Raw genomic sequence first — 23,818 nt, 5'->3', positions numbered from 1 at the left:
AACTTTACCTCAGGATGAGAACAGAAATCATGCGGCGGCAGCGGGAGGCCTATTAGCTAAAGTGGTACCTCAGGTTAAGAACGATTTCAGGTTAAGAATGGACTCCAGGACAAATTAAGTTCGTAACCAGAGGTACCACTGTATAGCATTCCCAGTCATCAAAATATTCCAAGGCAGGGCTGTAGTGTTTGGTAAATGATGCACATTCATTCAGAAGATTCCTGGAAAAAATTGGAGCACTGTGTATCATTTTGCCTGATGCACATACTATACATACATATAAATTGATTGTGTGTTTTCTTTAAATACAATGTTCCTAACTGCATATTATTACTTCTGCATGGCTCCCTTTAGGGAATGGATCTAGCTTTTTACAGCTGTTATTTGGATAACCAGGCCTTTATTTTGTAAAAATTAAGAATGGCATTTATAGTGGTGCGAGCAGGCTCTTCTCAAGCATCTTTGTGGCTTGTATTAGGCAACTTTTTAAAATAACCAACCTCTGTTCATTTACCTTTTCTTTTTGCTCTCCCCTCTCCCCCCACCTTGCTGAAAACGAGAGCCCATAGCGAGCCCTGTCTTCCTACCTCCTTTCTCAAATGCAGGCGGATCAATAAGTAGGTCAATGCCATTGATTTTTTTTTAAAAAAATACACCATAATTTCAGCCACCTCCCAAAGAAGTTGGTCTATATCACTAGGCCATTGTGTTATCTTCTGCATGCTTATTCCCCAATATACATTTTTTTTTTTTTACACTCTTTAGACAACAGGGACTGTTTTATGATAAAGTAAAGGTAAAGGTACCCCTGCCGGTACGGGCCAGTCTTGACAGACTCTAGGGTTGTGCGCCCATCTCACTCAAAGAGGCCAAGGGCCAGCGCTGTCCGAAGACACTTCCGGGTCACGTGGCCAGTGTGACATCGCTGCTCTGGCGAGCCAGAGCCGCACACGGAAACGCCGTTTACCTTCCCGCTAGTAAGCGGTCCCTATTTATCTACTTGCACCCGGGAGTGCTTTCGAACTGCTAGGTTGACAGGCGCTGGGACCGAACAGTGGGAGTGCACCCCGCCGTGGGGATTTGAACCGCCGACCTTTCGATCGGCAAGCCCTAGGCACTGAGGCTTTAATCCACAGCGCCACCCGCGTCCCATAGTTTTATGATAGTAGCTTATAATAATACTTTTCAGCCACTACACTACTTATTTAGACATACTTTAGTGGAATCATTTCCCTTAACGGTTAACCCATATTGTACATTCTTACAAAGCACAGCTGGTTTGCATTGGATAAAAGCATCACTATTCAGTGTAGATGAAAAAGACAAAGGCTGCTTCTTATATACCCCACTTTTTGTACTGCATGTTCAGGCATGGATTTGAAATAAGAAATGTCAAGTTTAATCTGCCCTGAATTACAGGAACTACCATATGTGTAGTTCTGCACCTTCAGACTACAGTGTTGTGATCACTGTACAGGCCTCATGATGCCTCATATGTCTGCTTTCAAGCTCCATCTTTCTTCTTCTATAAGATGCAAGACCAGGATGCAGAGACTTGAGAGCCTAACTGTGGTGCTGGCTTCTAGAAATTTTAAATAAATGTCTATATCTCATATAGGTATATTTTTGTGTGTGTGTGTTTTAAATTGCTACTAAACTCAAAGTTGCCAACAAGCATGGATCTACCTATAAGATCCATACGCATTTCCTTTCACATCTGCCTCTCTGGCTTTGTTACTGATTATGAATGAGCACATTGTTGACTGTTTGTCATTGAGGCCTAATAAAGGAACAGTTCTGCCAGTTTTGCCCCCCCCCCCCAAAAAAAACCCATTGTCAGCCATTTTATTTATGATGCCTTTCCATGTACTAAAGGGGAGATGCAGCTAAAAACTAATGGCAGTTAAACCTTCAGCAGCAGCTCATAACCCCCCCAACAAAACTACTGCTACCGCGTTGCCTATCTAGAAGATCCCGCCAGCAGAAACTGCAGATCCAACAGGATTATTCTAAAGGGAATTCTAAATACAGCCACCTAACATCTGCCAGGCTTAGCTGACTCCTGTTTGCTTTGTCAGGGAGCAGTACAGCAGTGCTTGATTTACTGTAAATACTATGCAGCCTGCCTCCTCCCCTAATCTCAAAATCTTGCTTGGCTGCTTTTTGTTATAGAAGGCACAAAGAGCCAGCCATCAGTGAGTCTCATTCCCGTCCAGGTGTGTTAGCTGCTAATGAAAATGAATGGCCTTGCTTCCAGGCCGGAATAGGAGAAAAACAAATCGCTTCTTGGAAGTGAGATGTTTAATTGTGCTTAGAACTTTGAAGAAACTGTTGAGGAAGCATGCAGCTTTTGAATGTGCTGCTTGCTGTAAAGGAAGAGCAACTCATGTGGGGGTTGAGGCAAAATGTCTTCCTTCCTCTATCCTTGGTTTGAACTTGTAGTTTTCCACACCACTAAGACGTGCGGAATATAGAGAAGCTCTGGCTGGTGGGGGAGAAACCAGCATCTTTCTGTTATCCTGGCATAATAAATGCTTGCATGATTTTCACACAAGGGCAGTGGCGTAGCGTGGGGGGTGCAGGGGGGGCCAGCCGCACCGGGCGCAACATCTGGGGGTTAGGGTTAGGGGGCGCAAATCCACGGGTTAGGGGGTGCAAATTACTTGCCTTGCCCCGGGTGCTGACAACCCACGCTACGCCACTGCACAAGGGTGTGCACATTCTCTCCTCCCCATTCCCTTGGAGGTTATCCTTGCACTGAGAAACATCAGGCGAAAAGCAGCCTCCCAAATCCTCATGTTGAAAGGGATGCGAAAGTCGAGCACAACTTTTGTCTGCTACCAGGAAGCAGAATCCTTCACGGGTGGCTCCTTGCTTCGCATGTCAGCTCCTTGCATAACCTGACTGTGTGACTCTACTAACCTTAATCACAACGGCAGCAGATCAACACCTCCTCCTACCCAGGGCCGGCCCACCCATGAGGCAATATGTTCGTTTGTTGGTATGCCTCTGTGTCTCCCATCTCTATCAGCAGAGTTTATTGTATTTAATCGTAACTCTGTAAAAGCTTTCCGAAGTTGTGCAAAAGTCAATTCCTTAAAATAAGATGTATGTTCATTGGCCTCTCTAAGTATAAAATATAATGGGGCGCATGTAGATGTGTACATAGAGTTTAGATCGTTTTTAGTTGCCACTGCCCTTATGGTTCGTTTAAAGATATTTTTCTGGGAATATAAGGGAAGTTCTTTGATCTCAGTCACTGAGAGGTCATATCGGCCCATCAGTTGGGCAGCGTGATGTATCAATCCAGCATATTTTCTTTTGATTGTTGAATGATTCTGTGTACATTGCGGCAGCCTTTGGCTATGTGCAATAAAACTGACTGACTGATGAGGCAATATGAGGTGACTGTCTCAGGCAGGGGTGTCCAAACCTTTTTCAAAGAGGGCCAGATTTGATGAAGTGAAGGGCCGCAAGGGCCGACCAAAGTTGTTGAGCTTTTCTTAGAATTTTACCCCAGGAAATAAACTGTCACAGCCCCCCCCCCCCATGCCGCCTCTACAGTGGCCTATAGGAGGTCCTGCTGGTCTCCACCTATCCCTAGGGAGGGAATAGTGGGGGCTGCCCTCTGGAGTCTCATTGGCTCTGCACCCACTTGGTGTGGTTCAGAGCAGATCCCCTTCCCCCCTCGCAACAGCCTTTGATTCCCATTTCAACCATCAGGTAAGGTTGATTTGATTCTCCCTTTCCTGTTCCCAATGTAGATCTTCACTCACCCCTTCTTCTTTGGCTGGTCTGTGTATGGGGAGGGGCATTTTGTGGTTCGCCTCCTGTGCCAAAATGTCTTGGGCCAGCCCTGTACTTACCCTCAGGCAAATAATTGAAAATCAGAGCCAAAATTGAGATGTTTAGAGATAGACATGCTGATCAGTCCTAGTGGCCTGAATCAGTGCACTCTCCTTAAAAGGTGAAGTTGCGGGCAGCTTACTCAGCACTTGATAGAAGTAGATAATGTTCTAGAAAATTTCATCTTATTTGCTTAATTAATGGCATGTGGTTAACAAAATTTGCTGGTATCATCTTCATGAGTTGTTTAGGTACTCAGGTACTGATAGTGATCATGTTATCTTCATTCTTCTTCTTATTATTTTAGACGCCTGTCAAAAGCTTCTTTTGTTTCAGCAAGCTTACCCAAATAATTGAGTGACCTCTATTTTTTTTTTTAATGATGATGGTTGTTTTTAATTGGTTTGTGGATTTTAGCTGTGTTTTATTTACAATTTTATTTGTACACCACTTGGAGAGCTCTTTGATAAAGCAGTATATTTCTGCCCTGGTGGCTGACAATGGGAGCATTATCAGAGTTTTTGTATGTAAGGGTACAGAAATCTTTTAGCCAGTGACAAAAAAAGCTAGGTTAGGCTCCAACTCCAGATGATGATTAGTAATCAGTGTGAGTGTGGTGAATATATCCTTTCAGAATAGGTCTTTTGGTTTGCAATCCCACCACTTATGAACAAAAATGCCTGGTGAATTACAGCTGCTCCAGCACTGAGGAGAGCTCAGTTGAAGTTTTATTGGTGTCCAGTGCCAACGCAGTAGTATTATCACTGTGGGGTTTTTGGGGATCTTGGCTGATAATGATGTAGATTTCATCCTGCTTTAACATTTCTTTGTACATTGCCCAGAGAATCACAGTTATGGGCCATCTAATAAATCAAGTTAAATAAATAAACAAATAAACCGCATTGTCCTTCTGGAAAACTAGAAGAAATTAGGGCAAGGGTAAGGTTGTATATCATATTCCTTTGCTTTGTTAATTAAACTAGGCAGCCAAACGCTTGCATTGATTCTTGCCAATTTCCTGCCATTGATCTTTTTGGCATTCAGTACACACTGGCATAAATTTGAGGAGAGGAGTAAAACCACCCAGCTTCAGGAGAAGGCCAAAAATTGTGAAGCTTTGTAAAATAGCGCAGGCAGCAGTTTCTGCATTTCACGCATAAGCAGGGCATATTCATTCTGTATTTTTGATTGGTCATCCTCTGTGTTTTGCATGTTTGCTCTTTGGCTTACCATATGGGCAAATTATTCTATGCAAAGCATCCAGGTGGCTGAATGGAATTCCCACTCAATCTTGCATTATGCATAAATGCAGGCACAAAAGTACAGTTTTGCATGTCACCGAGGTCTTTAGCTCCACTATTGTGGCTTTTGCTCAAAAGACTACCCTTAGGTTTGTGAGCAAGTATAACAGAGCAGGGAAGGACAGACTTCAGGTTTGTTGGCTCTGCTTTGTTTTTTTACCCCTAGAACACCAAGATCTACCATCCAGAGCCATATGCAAAAGATAAACACTTAGAATTAACCTTCAGAGGATGTTCTAAGCCTAATTGGTTTTCAGTTCCAGAATGAAACTTACCTCACAGTCCTTTCACACACACAATGTCCACTTCTTGGTTAGGCTTCTTCATTTCATCTGTCTAATTTAGGTGGGGTGGGGTGGGGGAAAGGCTTTGTTGTTGCTGTTGTTAAACAATATGGAAGTCTCCTTATTGATCTACGGCAAATCACCCAGCGTTTCCAATAGATCCTGGTCTCCTCACTGCTGTTAATATACACCTTATCCAGAGGTAGGAATGCAGTTGGCACTTTGGTCTAAACCACTGAGCCTCTTGGGCTTCCCGATCGGTGGTTCAAATCCCCGTGACGGGGTGAGCTCCCATTGCTCTGTCTCAGCTCTTGCCAACTTAGCAGTTTGAAAGCACACCAGTTCAAGTAGAGAAATAGGTACCACTTTGGCAGGAAGGTAAACGGCATTTCTGTTTGTTCCGGTTTCCGCCACAGTGGTCCGTTGCTCCAGAAGCGGTTTAGTCATGCTGGCCACATGACCCGGAAATATGTCTGTGGACAAATGCCAGCTCCCTTGGCCTGAAAGTGAGCTGAGCACCGCAACCCCATAGTTGCCTTTGACTGGACTTAACCGTCCAGGGGTCCTTTACCTTTTACCTTTACCTATCCAGAGGTAATGACAGACTTCTTCCTGTACTGTTGCTGCGTGGTGGCACTTGGAAGCATTGAGTACAATTGTTTCAATGCTACTGAAGCAGTACACATGCCAACCCTCAGTCTTAAATCCTTCCTCACTTTATGAATCCTCCTAAATTTAAGGTGATGTTTAATAATAATAATAAAAAAATCAGTATTAATCTCAAATTGGAATAGGTTCTCACATCTTAATTACCGTATTTTTCGCTCTATAAGACGCACCAGACCATAAGACGCACCTTGTTTTTGGAAGAGGAAAACAAGAAAAAAAATATTCTGAATCCCAGAACCCAGAACAGCAAGAGGGATCTGGTTTCTGGGATAGCCTCTTGCTCTTCTGTTTTCTGGGATAGTTGCGCGAAGCCTCTTCAGGGCTGATTGCTCCCCCTGCCCTCAAGAGGCTTCACACGGCTAAGCCAGAAGTCAGGACAGCAAGCAGGATCACTGCGCAGCGATCCCACTTGCTGTCCTGGCTTATGGGATAGCCGCGCGCAGCCTCTCCCGGGCAGCGGGATGAAGGTTCCCCCAAGAGCCGCGCTCCCTTTAAAGAGTGCACGGAGCGTGTGTGCGGCTCTTGGGGGCTTTTCCCCGAGGAGGGAGAAGGGCAGCCGTTCTACGCGGCTCTTTAAAGGGACCGTTGAGCAGAGCCTTCCGCTTGCATTCGCTCCATAAGACGCACACACATTTCCCCTTACTTTTTAGGAGGGGAAAAGTGCGTCTTATAGAGCAAAAAATACGGTATGTGACATTTACCACAGGGTGATCAGCCTTTACTTTGCCCCATGCCAGGAGTGGATAGAGGGTGTCCATCTGCCATTTATGAAGCATCCCTAGCTACTGCTTTTAAATAGCTGTGCTGTAGTGGTAAGTGTAAGAGCAACCAAAGGAATGAGTGATATTCATAAACGTCATCATCATTTGCCAGCCAGCTAAAGCAAACCGGGCACTGCACAGAGATGGAATTTATTCCTCCATGTCCATTTATATAATAGGGGAGTCATTGCAGTGTGTTAGTGGCAAGGCTGCCCACACACCTTACTCGACATGTTTCACACACAATTATGGCGCACAGATTGGGTATGACGAATGGCATGCCAAAGTTCCTTTAAAAAAAGGTGAACTGACTCATTTCTAGCAAGCCCAGACACAGTCATGATCCTGGGGTTCAGGGTGGAGTAGAGAGGAGGCACCAGACAAGTAAATAGCTAACCTGGTAACCCTGCCAAAATACAGACAAGGTGTCAGCTGCTTTTATTTTAGTCAGCATAAATGTCATGTCATACAGATTTCCTACAGGAAGCTCAGCTCCCTCTCCTCCCCACTTCATTGCAGTATAATTGCTGCTTTCTTTGTTCCCCTGTAGTTCAGGATTGGGTTTGCTCCAAAAGACATATATTGGACAGTTGTTGTTTTTTTTAAAAAAAAGTTTGGGTCTTTAATTCTATAGAAAACTCCAGTTAGGAAAACAGTCATATCCAAGCATAGGAGTCATAGAATCATAGAATCATAGAGTTGGAAGAGACCACAAGGGTCATCGAGTCCAACCCTCTGCCAAGCAGGAAACACCATCAGAGCACTCCTGACATATGGTTGTCAAGCCTCTGCTTAAAGACCTCCAAAGAAGGAGACTCCACCACACTCCTTGGCAGCAAACTCCTTGACAGCTCTTACTGTCAGGAAGTTCTTCCAAAGTTTAGGTGGAATCTTCTTTTTTGTAGTTTGGATCCATTGCTCCGTGTCTGCTTCTCTGGAGCAGCAGAAAACAACCTTTCTCCCTCCTCTATGTGACATCCTTTTATATATTTGAACATGGCTATCATATGTCAATTTCTAGGGGCCGAAGTCTCTCCCGCCTCCAATAAAATATTTGAGGGGACCATGGACTCCCAAAGTTCATGGGCATTGCCATTCAAATGGTATGCATGTGCCACATCTTGTGATTGATTATGCAAGTCAGGGCTTATCCCCCCCCCCCCGGGCAATATTTTATTCAAGTTGGCACCCCTCTCTCCAGGTCCTGCCAGATTGTTTATTTTTAATTGCCCCATAAATGTGCAGTTTGGGTCATTTGTTGTGGGGGGCTTAAATGCCTTTCCCCCAATATAAAATACTGCATTTCCCCTATATTCAAGCTGCAGTATTTGCCATTGGAAAGTAATGAGATTATTTCCTCCAGGTAGTGTATCGGTTGCTCTTTGGAATGTTGTTGTGTGGAATAAGCTTGTGCAGGTGTGAGAAGTACCTGTTGCCTAGTGCACACAATTCATGACAAGTCAGAGTCTCTCTATCCCCAGTAACCAAGCATCGTAAAAAGTATTTCATTGTGTTATTTTAGAGGTTGAGCCCTCCCACTTTGCCGTCCCCAAAACATGAGACTGTTTGAATATGGACCCATTTTGTGACCAGTTCCCTAGTCAATGACAAGGTAATGGTACCCTCTCCTCCTCATTGGTGTATAGCTGATAACTTGTAGTTTGTACACCTAATTCCACCCCACCCCCCTGGTCTGCTGGTGCCAGTTTTGCTTGGCTTTGACTACCGAAGGCAGCAAGCAATACCTATATTCTTCGTTTCGTGACAGTTTTGAAAACCAAATGACTCAGCTTTTCTTGCTCTAAAATAACAGCTTGGTTCACATGTCACATTAAATGAACCATGGTTGAAACCCGGGGTCATAATTTGTTTCTTTCCATTACAATTATTGTGTCTTAATAATGTGTGAACCTGGGATTGTGAAAGCATTTAGCTATTCAAGAGTCCTTGGCTACCGCTGAATGTGTGGATAACATTGGCTGATTTTCTTGTGGCAGGCTCTGTACTGCATGTGAGTTGAATGGCAGCTAGCCATGGGGTGGGGTATGTCAGTGGATGACAGCACTGCATTGAAATTGTACCTAAGATTACCTGAAAATCAGTCTTACAAATCAGAATTATATTCTCCTATGTGAACTCTGATATAGTGTTTGCTTAGTGCTGCTTTGGGTACCAAAATAGAGAAACCTGGTTGCCCTGCAGCTCACTCGCATTCAAGTACACTTTGCTTGTAGGATGGCAGCTGTCTCTGGATGTTGTTGTTGTTGTTTAGCCGTGTCCGACTCTTCGTGACCCCATGGACCAGAGCACGCCAGGCACTTCTGTCTTCCACTGCCTCCCGCAGTTTAGTCAAACTCATGCTGGTAGCTTCAAGAACACTGTCCAACCATCTTGTCCTCTGTCGTCCCCTTCTCCTTGTGCCCTCCATCTTTCCCAACATCAGGGTCTTTTCCAGGCAGTCTTCTCTTCTCATGAGGTGGCCAAAGTATTGGAGCCTCAGCTTCACGATCTGCCCTTCCAGTGAGCACTCAGGGCTGATTTCCTTAAGAATGGAGAAGTTTGATCTTCTTGCAGTCCATGGGACTCTCAAGAGTCTCCTCCAGCACCATAATTCAAAAGCATCAATTCTTCGGCGATCAGCTCTCACTTCTCTGTCTCTGGATACCTTTTTAAAAAGGCGGCAAATTGCGAGTGGGAATAGGGTGCATTTGAATGGGTTACCTTCAGTGCTAAAGTATGATACAGTGCAACCGTCTGATGCAAGCACTTGCAAACTCAAGTGGAACTTACTCCCAGAGACATGTGTGCTGGATTGGAGCCCTTCGATAGGCTCTGCTAGGCACTCTATTTTCAGTTTGTTTGTTTTTAAAGTGGCCTATTACCTTTGCTTGGTATTAGTCCAAAGATTGTTACAGTCAATATTTGGGTTTCTTAGCATTAAACAAACTGCGTAAACTCTTCTGGAAAGAAGTTATTGCTATGTGGATTGTAGAAGCTGTTAATGCTTATTTAATTTGACATTTCCAGCAGAGATCAAGTATCCCCCGCAGTTTTGCGGGCAAAAATGTGTATAAGGTGCCCTTGAGCTGACCATAGTTAATTTTTAAAATCTTTCAGTATTGTATTTCTGCCATGACATTGTTGACCCCACTGTTTTACAAGTATAGTACTTAAATGTTTACTGGCATGAGTTGGTCCAAGTTGACTTCCCAGCTCTGCCTAACAGAATTTTGAAGATAGTCCTGTATAAGGGTGGGGGTGGAAATAGTCTAAAGATTCAGGGAGATCTCTGCCAAGAAAAAGAAAAAGAATCCTTTGAGCTGGCTAATCGATTTTCTGTTACCAATTTCAGGGCTTACAGATATACAATTAAATCTCAGGTTCTCTCTCTTTGTGCTTTTCAATATGTACCTGAAACTACTGGAAGAGGCCATCTGAGGTCTGGGTTGAGCAGCCCTCAATATAGGGGGTGGTAGCCAGCTCTTTTTCTTTATTTCATCACATTTTTGATTTTCCAGAATAAGCAGTTTGAGGCAAGACAGGTCCCAAACCATTTAATTGCAGTTCTGTTCTTGAATCTAAACTCTTAAATGATTTTGAATTTGGACTACACAAACCTCTCCCCAAGGCATGGCTTAGGCTACTTTATAGTTGTACCATTAGCTGCAGGACTTTTACTGAAGCACTCTAAAATACTTCTTTGCTCTTTTACTCTCACTTATATCTCATATGGTTATCCAAGGTAAGCTATGCAACCCTTTGTGGAAGTAAGTGCTGTGGTTTGTAACTTATTAGTGCTGATATAAATCCATTGCTTGCATTCTCTCTAGAATACACTAAAACAATTGTTGAATAGAGTTTCTTCAGAGATAAGTACTGGAGTGGGATAAGCAACTATTCTGGAAGTCTTTTGAGTATACGTATTAAAAGTCTTAATACCTTGTGTATGGGACACATATTATAAGTGCTTCAAGAAAGGTAGTTGTCTCTTTTCCAGGTACTTCCCCCATTAATTCATTTAGTTTACTTTGAAGCCATTTTTTAATGTTGCGGGTTATCCCAAGAGAAAAATGTCTAGGATTGAAAGTGAAGCTGTGGGTATGAAGTGTATTTCTGACTGTTCTCCATTATTTTGTAATCCTCTGCAACCTGAAACTTGTAAAGATGCATCATTTTTTGTAGAAAAATTTCCATGTCTGGGCCCATTTGAATGAATGACAGTATGTTTTAGTTCTTTGTTAGTCTCACCCTCTGGGATCAACATGGCAAGCATGCTGTTCTTACAGAACTGTTTTTTTTTTTTTTTTTTGTAAACTTGTGAAAATTGGGAACCAAAGCCATGAAAGAAATGACAGTTGAAATGTGAACACCCACCCACATTCTCTCTCTCTCTCTCTCTCTCTCTCTCTCTCTCTCTCACACACACACACACACACTATGTCTGTATCTTTGTCTGTATTTGCCTGTAGTATTTTGCCTGTTTGTAAGAGGTCCCTACCTATAGCCCCTACATTTATTTGCTACCAAACATTGGACATCCCATTTGGCTAGCCAGTAAAGAACGTTCAGCATCTTCAGTTGTCGGTTCGTCACAGCTCAAAATGTTTGGCACAAAATCCCTCTATCATGTTACATTCATCCCGTTGCAATTAACAGAAAAGAAGAGGAGAAAAACAAGAAGGGGAAAAAATGGAAGAAACACTTATGAATCTTTCTGCTCCCCCAGGCTTCAATAGTCTCTGTAATTTTCCCATTCTTGCTCATCGGTGAGTTTTCCCCAGCAATGCTACAAATAAGTATATTTTATTCTTTGGGGATTTCCAGCTAATTTTAGAACCTTGTTATTTATCTACAAAAAAGCAGTTTGATCTCTTCTTATAATTCCTCTGCTTTTCATGCAACGCTGAGCTGATACCCAGTGTGACTGCTAATTAGCAGCTGAAACGACAGTAGAAGAAAACTATAATTAACAGTGCTAGGTTCATGGACTGATGGGCCTTAAATAAGTATGTGGGTATGTTAGAGCGAGCATTGTATGTTTAACATGAAAATTGGATACTAAGTGAAGAGTGAATATACAGGTAGGGCTTAGTGTACACCACAATTTTGTGCAAGTACAGACAAAGCACATAATGTAGAAATCAGCATCCTTAGAAGTTCAAGCTTGTATTTAGAAAACTAAGTTTATAGTCCTTAATATTTTGTAGTTAGGCTTGAAATTATTGAACCAGTGCCTCCTGAAATCACATTTTATTCAGGAGTGTTTTCCTGTGGTCAAAGGTTGTGTCTTCAAAGCTCCATATAGGCTCTTGTGCTTTTTGTGTGGCACGTAGAAGCAGAATAAATTATGCAGAATAGAAAAAACATGCAGTTGATTATGCAAAGTAATAAAAACATGTCCTGGGGCAAGGGCTGAAGGCTCGCAATGCAGTACCTTGGCTGAAGCTAAGTGGGTCTGTTGAGGGACCACTAGATGGGAGAATGGCTAGAAATTCCTGGTATGGTGCCAACTTCCTTGGTGGAAGAAAGGTGAGATTCAAATCAAATGAATTAAATTATAAAATGAATTAAATTATAAACATAAGCATATTTTTTTTACAAGTTGCAGGGCTAGGTTTTCCTTGTTGCAGAATTGGGTTAACTTTGGCTCAGATTTGCTTATTTTATTTCACACAACTTTTTCTAAGTATTCCCACTCCCGCCCTTTCTGCTCCTCTCATTCTTCAGGGACTGTTTTAAAGATTAGAAATTTATGAAATTCTATAAATGTTTGATTCCGTGTATTAGTGGTAAAGGCTTACTTTCTCCTCAGAGACAGTTCACCTCTTCATCCAAAACCGCCCAAATATATTTAATGATTTTTTTAAAAAAAATGGCGAACTCTCCTAAATGTAGCCTAGTTTTCATTGGATAGACTGTCATCGGGGGCTATTCATTGAAGGGGGTTGGGAATCTTGTGGTTTGCAGCTATTTTCTTCAGTTGTGAAACAGTTACTTGTTATGTATGTGATCAATTTTATATTGCTGCCAGCAAGCTATGTTTTAGGAGTCAACACTGAATTTCAGATACTTATGTGACCGAGGCAGTTGGATTTTTCAAACCTGACCCCAAGCAATAAATAATTTAGCCATACCAGAGAATATTTAACTCATTATATTGGTCTTCAAACTGTGTTCCTTGTATATGTTGTCGTTGTTGTTGTTTAGTTGTGTAGTCGTGTCCTACTCTTTGTGACCCATGGACCAGAGCACGCCAGGCACTCCTGTCTTCCACTGCCTCCCACAGTTTGGTCAAACTCATGCTGGTAGCTTCAAGAACACTGTCCAAACATCTCATACTCTGTCATCCCCTTCTCCTTGTGCCCTCCATCTTTCCCAACATCAGGGTCTTTTCCAGGGAGTCTTCTCTTCTCATGAAGTGGCCAAAGTATTGGAGCCTCAGCTTCAGGATCTGTCCTTCCAGTGAGCACTCAGGGCTGATTTCCTTAAGAATGGATAGGTTTGATCTTCATGCAGTCCATGGGACTCTCAAGAGTCTCCTCCAGCACCATAATTCAAAAGCACCAATTCTTCAGCCTTCTTTATGGTCTAGCTCTCACTTCCATACATCACTACTGGGAAAACCATAGCTTTAACTATATGGACCTTTGTTGGCAAGGTGATGTCTCTGCTTTTTAAGACGTTGTCTAGGTTTGTCATTGCTTTTCTCCCAAGAAGCAGGCGTCTTTTAATTTCGTGGCTGCTGTCACCATCTGCAGTGATCATGGAGTCCTTGTATATAGTGTTGCTTAATGTGAGCATCTGCAGTGTCAGGCAAAGTTTGCCTTTCCCTACCAATTTTCTTCTGTAACGTGTGCATCTTTAGGAGATGGTTTATTATGTGTGTTAATACAGGAATTCTCCAATTTCCAACTCCCAGGACCTATTTGAGAGGACTGAAAATTACTGGGGCTTAGCAAGGGCAGGGTGGGTGAGTGAGGAGAGATAGGGCAAGCTGTGGTACGGAGACCCAGCCACAGATGTCCCCTGGTCCACCATTTGAGAGCTGCTGAGTTAGGGTATTGGTCCAACTCTGACCATGAAGCACAGCCAGTATCTTGTGTGAGCAGAACCCTAGAACCTGCTACAGAATTCTTCATAATGCAATTCCTTGACAGGCAAATCAGTGCGGAAGGTGGAAACTTTGAAAAATGCTGATCTAAGCTATGAATTTATTTCTAAACTGGGGATAACATCACTCATCCTGACTAGTGAATGCCTCCACTTCCACTCTAAGGCCTTCGTCTCCCAAATTGTAAACAACTTATTTTTCCAAGCACTTCCTGCCAATCTTTTAAAAATGGATGTACTGCATATCAGATTTCCAAGTCAGGTAGCCTTCTGTGAAATAATCCACTTCTCTATTGTGGCCTACTTAGTAAAAATAGCAGATTCCAATTGTTCATTCAGAAAGGTCAGCAACTTTTAAAATAACACATTTCCCTTCCCACATCCAAACAAGCCTATACCACCGTGTTTATAAACTTTTTGTATTTTGCTTTATTGTGCTTGAATGCTTTTATTATCCCTATAAGACTTCAGGGCTTTGGTTGAAAAATATCTGACTCTCCAAGTGTCCCTATTTTCCAGAGACGTCCCTGATTTAGAAAAGCCATCCTGGTTTCTGATTTGATCTTGGAATTCCCACTTTTCCTTAGGATGTTCCTATTTTCATTGGAGAAATGTTGGAGGGTATGGAGTTTTCCGACCCCCAAGCTGCCTGAAGGCAAACCTGTATAGGGAAGGTTTTTATTTAAAAAAATGTTTTACATGTTTTTATATACCGTATTTTTTGCCCTATAGGACGCACCGTCCCATAAGGCGCACCTAGTTTTTTGGGGGGGAAATAAAGGGGAAAAAATTATTCCCCCTCCAGGCGCGGGGCTGAGGCGGGGGAGGCCCGAGCTTCCCCCGACCCCAGCCCCCAAACAGGCAGATCTCTGCAAGCTGTGGGAGCCCAGCGCTGGCTCCCGCTGCTTGCTGAGAGGTCCGCGAAGCCTGGACGCGCTGATCTCAGCGCGCGCAGGCTTCAGCATGCAGGCAACTCTCCGCAAGTAGCGGGAGCGCTCCCGCTGCTTGCGGAGAGGTCCGCGAAGCCTGGAGAGCAAGAGGGGTCGGTGCGCACCGACCCCTCTCACTCTCTAGGCTTCAGCGAAAGCCTGCATTCGCCCCATAGGACGCACACACATTTCCCCTTCATTTTTGGAGGGGGAAAAGTGCGTCCTATAGGGCGAAAAATACGGTATGTTGGAAGCTGCCCAGAGTAGCTGGGGCAACCCAGTAAGATGTGTGTGGGGTATAAATATCCCCCATTATCCTTATGGAATGGGACGTCCCTATTTTCATCGGAGAAATGTTGGAGGATATGAAATATCAGGAATTAGATTGACATACTCTGATCAGTTTCTTATTTGACTCACGCTTGGAAGGTTAGAAGTAACAAGTTCCAGGGGTAATATTTTCCTCCCCCAATGCTTTTTTTCCACTGCACTCATCCTTCTGGGTTCATGAATCTACATGCATACATTTGCTGATAAATGTGCATACAAGAATAAACTGAACCTAGCTGCAAATATTTTCCACAAACCTCCTCATTCTGCCCCAACTTGGATGGCTTCTGACACTCTCCTTTCCCTAAAGAATAAGGAAGGGGGAAGCATATGCAACTACGACTGTCGTGTTGGGGGAAAACATTGCAAGGTTATTCAGGTTGCTCCTCGTAGATTTTTAGGGCTGGGAAATGCAGCTGAGATAGCTTTGCTGTTCCTAGAGGAGGTATAAACTGCCACTTACTTGCTCAGCTGGGAGATGTTGTTATCTGCCCTGCTAGGAGAATGCATTTTTTTGCCTATGTTTCAGCCTGCAGAACGCTAAAGGCTTGTGCCTAGTTGTGCGTCATCTGCACTGCACTCTGTCAGTTGCTGTTCATGTTCCTGATAAAAGCATAATGACTTAATTATTAGTTCCTTCATGGGCAGTGTAATTGGGGTGGGAGTTAAGACTCTCCAAATGTTGCTTAAATGTGCAGGCACCTGGTCAGCACATGCTCCAATTTCTGCCCTCACTTCATCCTCCCCTCTGCTCAAAACCTTGTGGACCCTATGCATGCTCTGCAAGTACTGTGTAAGGACCAGATAAATTAACATCATGAGCTGGATGCTGTTTGCTATTCTAGACCAGGGCTGAATGCTGTTGCGTGTTCCTTGCTGTTGGCAACTAATTTTTAAGTTAGCAAGTTGACCCTTGGTTGAATATTTTATAAGCTTAGACAGCACTATAACATGTGTATGGATATAGGCATTCAAGACTCCTGGGATTTTTTCTGCCTGTGCTGTAATATTCAAAGAATCTTTTGTGGATGGTCATGTAGCCTGTTCTTAAAAGGTGTGAATCCCTGCGACTTGGTGAGTTCCCATTGCTCTGTCCCAGCTCCTGCCAACCTAGCATTTTGAAAGCACACTAGTTCAAGTAGATAAATAGGTACCGCTGTGGCGGGAAGGTAAGCAGCGTTTCTGTGCGCTCTGTCTTTCCGTTGCACCAGAAGCGGTTTAGTCATGCTGTCCACATGACCTGGAAAGCTGTCTGTGGACAAACACCGGCTCCCCCGGCCTGAAAGCAAGATGAGCACTGCAACCCCATAGTCGCATTTGACAGGACTTAACCATCCAGGGGTCCTTTACCTTTACCTTTTTACCTTTTTCAAAGTCTCAGTAAAGGAAATCCCACAACTTGATGCAGTTGTGTAAGATTTTGCTGTAAAAAATTCTGCCAGTTGTAAATTTCTCATTTGCGTGCAAAAGTTCCTATATCGTTACTGGGCAATCAGCCAATACAGATCCTTAATGCTGGTCAGAAGAAGCCATTTATTTTCTTTGACTCTTTCATAAAGTAGTATTTTGTTGGTAATATTTCCCCAGGGGTCGACCCAGGTCTGCAAAAGGAACCCCGAAATCAGACACCCACTCCAGCAGCAGCACCGTCTTCATCCAAGTATCATCGGGCACGATCTGGGGGAGCTAGAGATGAACGCTATCGATCCGGTAAGGCTACTACAAATTCATCTGAGAAACATTGAGGGGTTGTTGTTTTTTACCTTTTTTTTTTTTTAATCAAATCGGGAGATTGTAGCCAATGGTAGTCATCCTCAGAGTAGACCCATGAAAATTATTGGAGATCACTAACTTAACTTTGTTGATTTCATATGAGTTTACTCTAAGTAAAACATAGTTCAGTGCAGCTCCAGGATTTATACATTGGGGCTATGAGTTTAGAATTTCATTCCAAATCCTCCCTGTAGAATTAGCTGCATCTTTCTTCTGGCTGGGATTTGAGTTCTGCTCTGTTGTCCACTTCAAGCATTGTTGCAGAGGCAAGCCTTCAAGCTGCCTTTACTAGAGTCTTAGATTTTAAGGGAGAAAAGGCCTTTCGTGTCACACTTCTTTTTCAGTCTTTTAAAATGCTTTTCTAAAAATACATCCTTAAGTAGAGCATTCACTACCAGAGGCCAGTGTCTAGCATGTTGGATTCGGATATGGGAATGGAATAATAGAATTGTAGAGTTGAAGGGTACCCCGAAGGTCATCCAGTCCAACCCCCTGCAATGCAGGAATCTCAACTAGATCATACATGAAAGATGGCCATCCAACCTCTGCTTAAAAACCTCCAAGGAAGGAAAGCCTGTCACCTCCTGTGGAAGTCTGTTCCACTATCAAACATCTCTTACTGTCAGGAAATTCTTCCTGATGTTCCATCAGAATCTCCCTTCTAGTAACTTGAATCCATCAATTTGGGTCCTAGCCTCCAGAGCAGGAGAAAACCAGCTTGCTCCGTCCTCCATGTGACAGCCTTTCAGGTTTCTGAAGATATGTTTACCCGTGTTAAAATCCCCCTGCAGCCATGCGACTCACTATATCTTACCACAAGCTATCTCATAGGGTTGTGAGGATAAAATGAGAATTTTATTCATGCTGTCTTTATATATAAATACCTCGGGTGGTACCTCGGGTTACGTATGCTTCAGGTTACATACGCTTCAGGTTACAGACTCCGCTAACCCAGAATAGTACCTCGGGTTAAGAACTTTGCTTCAGGATGAGAACAGAAATTGTTCTCCGGCAGCACGGCAGCAGCGCGAGGCCCCACTAGCTAAAGTGGTGCTTCAGGTTAAGAACAGTTTCAGGTTAAGAACGGACCTCCGGAACGAATTAAGTATGTAACCAGAGGTACCACTGTATGTCTCTTCACATTTTGGAATCAGTTACCACACCTCAAACTCTGTTTCACTGGATGAGATGTTCTTCCTTTGTTTCCAAGACCTCGGGACAATCTCCTACCAAAAACGAAGGTTCACCCTATCAGACAGAAACCTGCAAAATGCAGTGCAATCCAAAATGTTTCCATGTGCAACATATCATCTCTGCCCACTGAAGGCAACTTGAGACGTTCACATAAAGTGGGTCTCTCAGCACCTCTGTCTGCTGTTTCCATCCCTTGTGAGAGAGCAGAGTGAGGAGATTCATCCATCCTCTGTGGCAAGTTATGTGTTGCTCCTTGCAGACGTGCATCTTGGTATGGAGGATACATGCATCCACCTAGCGATGAGAGAAATAGTCAGACTTCTGTCTGCTTCTTGTGAGCATCTGCAGCTACCATGAGTCTCCAAACCCTAGCAGGTATTAGATCTTGCCAAGATCTTGCAACTAGGATTTTAGGCTCGTTGATGTCCAAATTTCTACTTCTTAGTGCTAGCTAAGGCAGAGGGAGAAGATGCGGTACCACTTTGAATTTGCTACTCGCTTTCAGCTCACAAACCATTTCCCTCTCCTGTCTATATTTTGGAAGTGCTGCAGAGGATCCTGCATAGCAGTACTTAAAACCACCACCACTAGCACAGCTCTGGATTCAGATGATCTCATGTATTGGCTGGATCAGCAAGTGAGAGGGTATTGGGTGGCAGAGAGAAGTGCCCAAATTCTGATCATTTATGTATTGATTGCATTTACCCCACCTTTTCCTCCAAAGAGCTCAAGGTGGCATAGGTGGTCTCCCCCCCCCCATCTGATTTAATCTGCACAACAACCCTGTGAGGTAGGTCAGGTGAGAGGCAGTGACTGGTGCAAGGTCACCCAGCGAGCTTTGGATTTGAAACCCAGTCTGCTAGGTCCTAGTCCAACGCTCTAGCCACTACTCCACACTGGCTCTTCGGGGCTCATGTCTGAGCATTATTAAAAATTAGGAATGATTTTCTTTGTTTTTTAGTCATTTAGGCAGTTGGATTTTTCAAACCTGACCCCAAGCAATAAAGAATTTAGCCATACCAGAGAATATTGAACTCATTATATTGGCCTTCAAACTGTGTTCCTTGTATATGTTGTTGTTAAGGTTGTTGTTTAGTTGTGTAGTCGTGTCCTACTCTTTGTGACCCCATGGACCAGAGCACGCCAGGCACTCCTGTCTTCCACTGCCTCCCGCAGTTTGGTCAAACTCATGTTGGTAGCTTCGAGAACACTGTCCAACCATCCCGTCCTCTGTCGTCCCCTTCTCCTTGTGCCCTCCATCTTTCCCAACGTCAGGGTCTTTTCCAGGGAGTCTTCTCTTCTCATGAGGTGGCCAAAGTATTGGAGCCTCAGCTTCATGATCTGTCTTTCCAGTGAGCACTCAGGGCTGATTTCCTTAAGAATGGAGAGGTTTGATCTTCTTGCAGTCCGTGGGACTCGCAAGAGTCTTAGCTTTTCTTAGCTTTAGTATTATGTTCCTCAGCTTGCTTGCGTTATCTGCAATTCTGGCCTTGCAGGTAGCTTTTGATGACGTCCTTGCTCCACCCTCGTGGAGTTTAACATTGTTAAACTCTTGAGTCCTGAATCATAATTTGCTTTTCTGCCTTTGTCCAATTTGTGCACCACCAATCCAAAGTCACCAGCCAATCCGGAAATTTGTTTTCAGCCCCGCTCAGCTAAATCCTCTCAGCATACAAGTGTTTTCCTGCCTTTCTTGGTAAAATAACCTTCCCACCACCATTTGTTCCCTCTTATTGTGCTCCTGAAAAAGAAGTCGTTCCTGAAGTATATGAATCATGTGGCGTTTGTTTCATCTGTAGCATTGAACTACTGTGCCTGTCCAGATGAGTCATGTTCAGTAGTTGGCATTTACAGCATGAACTCTTTTTCTTTTTGCCTAATCTCCTTCAGGCTAACCCCCCTGGTCCCTGTCAGCTTGCTGAAATGGCCCTTCTGGAGCACAGTGTTCAAACATGAGCAGGCTGCTGCTGCTGCTGCTGCTGCTGAACTCACAAAGCTGTACCAGGCCTTTGAGACCAAAGCATCAGATATGTTCAACTGCTGTTAGGAAAAATTCTATTGAGGGCAGAATTGGCTAACAGGTTTTAGGAGGAAATCTTCCAGACATTCATACAGCTGTAGCTATATGTGGGTGTGTGGATAGAGCCCAACCATTTGCACGGGATATGATTTGGGGTCTATGGGCTATGTGACTCGTCAGCCATACTTGCTGTTTTAGCTTTGTGCAAATTGGTGAACTTTCCTCCTCTTCTTCCCAACAGCAAAGTTGCCATGCTTTTGTATAGGGTTCCAAAACTCTACCACACACACACACACACACACACACACAGAGAGAGAGAGAGAGAGAGAGAGAGAGACTTTAAGACTGGTAACAGAATAGGAACTCAAATCTGTATTGGCATGTCCCGTGGGTGCGTGTTTTGCTATGCAGTTTAAGTTGGGGGTTTTCACTGAATTAAAGGATACGGATCCTATGTTGAACCATATTCTGGGGCTCTTATATCTCTGTAGTACAGAGAAAGCTGATTGTCTAGCATGAGTTGGATTTAAAAAGAGGCAGCTATAAAAACATACACTTTTCTCAATGATATCCCCACTTTAGGACCTTTGTAGTAAAGTAATTTCTCCACAACTGGCAGTACTGGTGCTGTTCCCCTGTAATGTGGTTAGAAAACAACCCCAGACGTTCAGGGTTCTGAATTGAAAGAAACTTTGCACTTGCAGCATTTTATGTGCATGTCTCATACAGGGGTGTTCACAGTTAGTTTCACTTATAGCAGGCACCCTGTTTAGAATTGGTTCTCACTCCCTAGAATGTTTGGGCATGGCTCAGTCAAGTTTCCTAGACCTTGACATGGGTGAGGATGAATGATGGCAGAAAATTTTTAATTGGTAATCAGTTGGGATTTCATGTCCCATATTTGGACTGTGCTCTTTTGGTTTTAATCAATCTCCTCTTTTCTGCAATTCTGGTTTGCAAATAAACACTTGGGGGGAAGGAGAATGTTAATTGCACCTTTGAAAATATATTGTATCTATTCATTATATTATAGGGTTGCCATATTTCCCAAAAGTGAAAATCTGGACGAAGTTGTTGAGCTCTCTTTTAGGCGAATCATCAGTTTTGGGGAGTTAAGAATTTGTAAGAACGGCATAAAATCTGATATTGCAAGTTCACTTCATTTTAGGTAGTTTGTAAGTTTTCATGGCACTTTGTAAGTAATTGTCTCTTTCTCACTTATTTGATAAATGGTGTAAAATTATTTCCGAACAACTGTGTGAATATTTGTCGCCAATGTGCTGTACAAGTTCCACTATCTTTATTAACGGCACAGGTTTCATTTTTCTAGCAACACTTACGAAGTAAGCAGAAAGCAAGTTAAAATAGGTGTGTAGCAGGGTGTGTATATGAGAGAGACACACACACACACACACACAGAGAGAGAGAGAGAGAGAGAGAGAGAGAGAGAGATGCAGCTTTGGCCAATTTTGTGGGATTTGTAAGTATGCCCAGTTCCATTACACCTAACCTTGCCCAAGTGGCTGGATGCCCGGCATTTCTTACACAGCTACAGAAGGATAGCCCAATAGGTGGCTTTGACGTCGTCTTCTACCATGCAGATTTCTGATGTACTCACTGATTTCCACCCCCATCTGCAGACATCCATACGGAGGCAGTGCAAGCTGCATTGGCAAAACACAAGGAACAGAAGATGGCCCTGCCCATGCCAACAAAAAGACGGTCCACATTTGTACAGTCTCCAGCTGATGCCTGCACCCCTCCAGGTTAGAGATCTACCCCTATCTGCTTGAATTCCTGATTGGAATCTTAAATTTGAAATAGTGTTTCAGTTGGCTCTTCTATCACACTTGAGCCGCGGTTAAATAATTCCATTTTCCCCCCTCTTTATGTCCTCACACTTATGGTTGGTGTTTGTTTTGGTAAGAGGTGAAAGCTGTTTACCCTTCGTAAGTCTCTGAAATGAAAAATCTTTGTGTTTTTGTCTTAATCCATAATTTACATCCAAAGGATCTGAAGCTTGCACATGGGTAATGAGAATTAAAATACTTTACAATTAATCAGTTCAAGTGCAGCAATTGTTTTCAGCGTTTGGAGGGCTGAGTCCTACTACTTAAGAAGAAATAGTGAAGAATGGAGTGCTCCTGAGTGTGTGCAGAGTTGATTTTTCTCACTGCTGTCTCATCAGATTATACTGGATTAGGCTACAGGGCTTTCATATGGCAGGGCAGGGCTTCCAGGCAGGCTTTTAAACGTTAACCACAACCACTTACCGTGTGGTTGGCAGGCGTTTCCTGTTCATAGAGCGGCCTGAGGTGGTCCTTATTTACTGAGATCTCCAATAAAAGAGATCAGATGGCTTTGCTACAGATCCCGGTGGTTTTGCTATCAAACATTAATGAGTACACATTTCTTTTTCTCAGGCTGCGCCGTGAGTGAAGTGAAGGGCTGTGTAAAAACAGCTTTACACACTTAGTGTGCTTAGGCTCATGCCAACAGTCCTGTAATGTCTGGGTGTTACACTCTTCTCATTAAAATAGGGGGGGGGGAATCAGCATTGTAGTGACACAGTGGTGAAGCTGTTCAGCCTTTTTACGACATAAGTTGCTTTATAGTCGGGGTGGGGCCCATATCTTGACCCCCAGCCCCCAGCCATATTTACCAGCAGTAGTTGTGCTGTTCTAAGAAAAGTCAGATGTAGCAGGGAGGATAGCAGCATAGGGGGCTTGCGAGGGTAAGGGGACTACACAGAGTTCAGCAGAAGAGCTCAGTGTGCTTCTGGGAATTTTTATAGGAGCACATGGAAATCATTTGAGAGGATCAGAAATTAACATATGAACATGGCCAGCCTTGGGACCAAATTGGAAGTAGTGATCTCCCTACATCCTATTCGCAGCTCCAAATCACTAACCAGTCTTCAGGACTGTCTGTGGCCAAAGTGAACATCTTACACATCTTACTAATTCCTGACCTAAAAGGTAAAGGTAAAGGGACCCCTGACCATTAGGTCCAGTCGTGACCGACTCTGGGGTTGCGGCGCTCATCTCGCTTTATTGGCTGAGGGAGCCGGCGTACATTTTCCTGGTCATGTGGCCAGCATGACTAAGCTGCTTCTGGCGAACCAGAGCAGCGCACGGAAACGCCGTTTACCTTCCCTTCCTGACCTAGGATGTAATAAAAAAAAATGTAAACATTGGGTGGTGTTGGAGTTTGAATTATCTACAAGTTAATTTTCAGTTTGAGTTTCATTTATTGTCAATTTGTTTTCAATTCATTTTAATCATAAAAATAAATAAATGGAAACCCCACGCTAATTAGGATTGCCGTTCAAGTTAATTTAGGGAATTAATTTAGGTTGCCCTCTAAACTTCTAGTTTAGTCTTGGAAAGGGCTTTCTTTCTTTCTATGGCCTCACCCTGTTTTAGCTTTGGCCCACACACCTTTTTGCCATGTGGCCCCTCCAGAGAGTTTGCCATGAGGAGTATCATCAGATTCTCTCTGGCCTGGTTGCAAGATGGCTTCCTTGGTTGATGTGGCAGGTTGGTCTGCATTTCCTTCTTTTGAGCAGAGCTAGATGGCAGCACATAAGCTAAACTCTTCC

The 23,818-nt window shown here is 43.5% G+C and overlaps 1 protein-coding gene and 1 long non-coding RNA gene across 6 annotated transcripts in view; both read left to right on the top strand.

The window, feature by feature from the left end:
- Window positions 1-23,818, top strand: part of DIP2B (disco interacting protein 2 homolog B) — a 190,829-nt gene that overhangs the window by 101,095 nt on the left and 65,916 nt on the right. For all 5 annotated transcript variants that reach the window (XM_083427265.1, XM_083427268.1, XM_083427269.1 and 2 more), the window contains exons 3-4: window positions 16,818-16,940; window positions 21,858-21,983. In XM_083427265.1, coding sequence (XP_083283391.1) covers window positions 16,818-16,940; window positions 21,858-21,983 — 249 coding nt within the window. The remainder of the gene's footprint in view (window positions 1-16,817; window positions 16,941-21,857; window positions 21,984-23,818) is intronic.
- Window positions 586-6,320, top strand: LOC310671840. Its single transcript, XR_014508247.1, has 3 exons — window positions 586-790; window positions 1,167-2,559; window positions 2,711-6,320. It is a non-coding gene; the product is annotated as an uncharacterized lncRNA (long non-coding RNA).

Source organism: Podarcis tiliguerta (genome assembly GCF_965153285.1).
Source record: "Podarcis tiliguerta genome assembly, chromosome: 2".
NCBI classification, from domain to species: Eukaryota; Metazoa; Chordata; class Lepidosauria; order Squamata; family Lacertidae; genus Podarcis; species Podarcis tiliguerta.
Note: the sequence above shows the minus strand (reverse complement) of the source record. Positions and strands in the feature narration are given on the sequence as shown.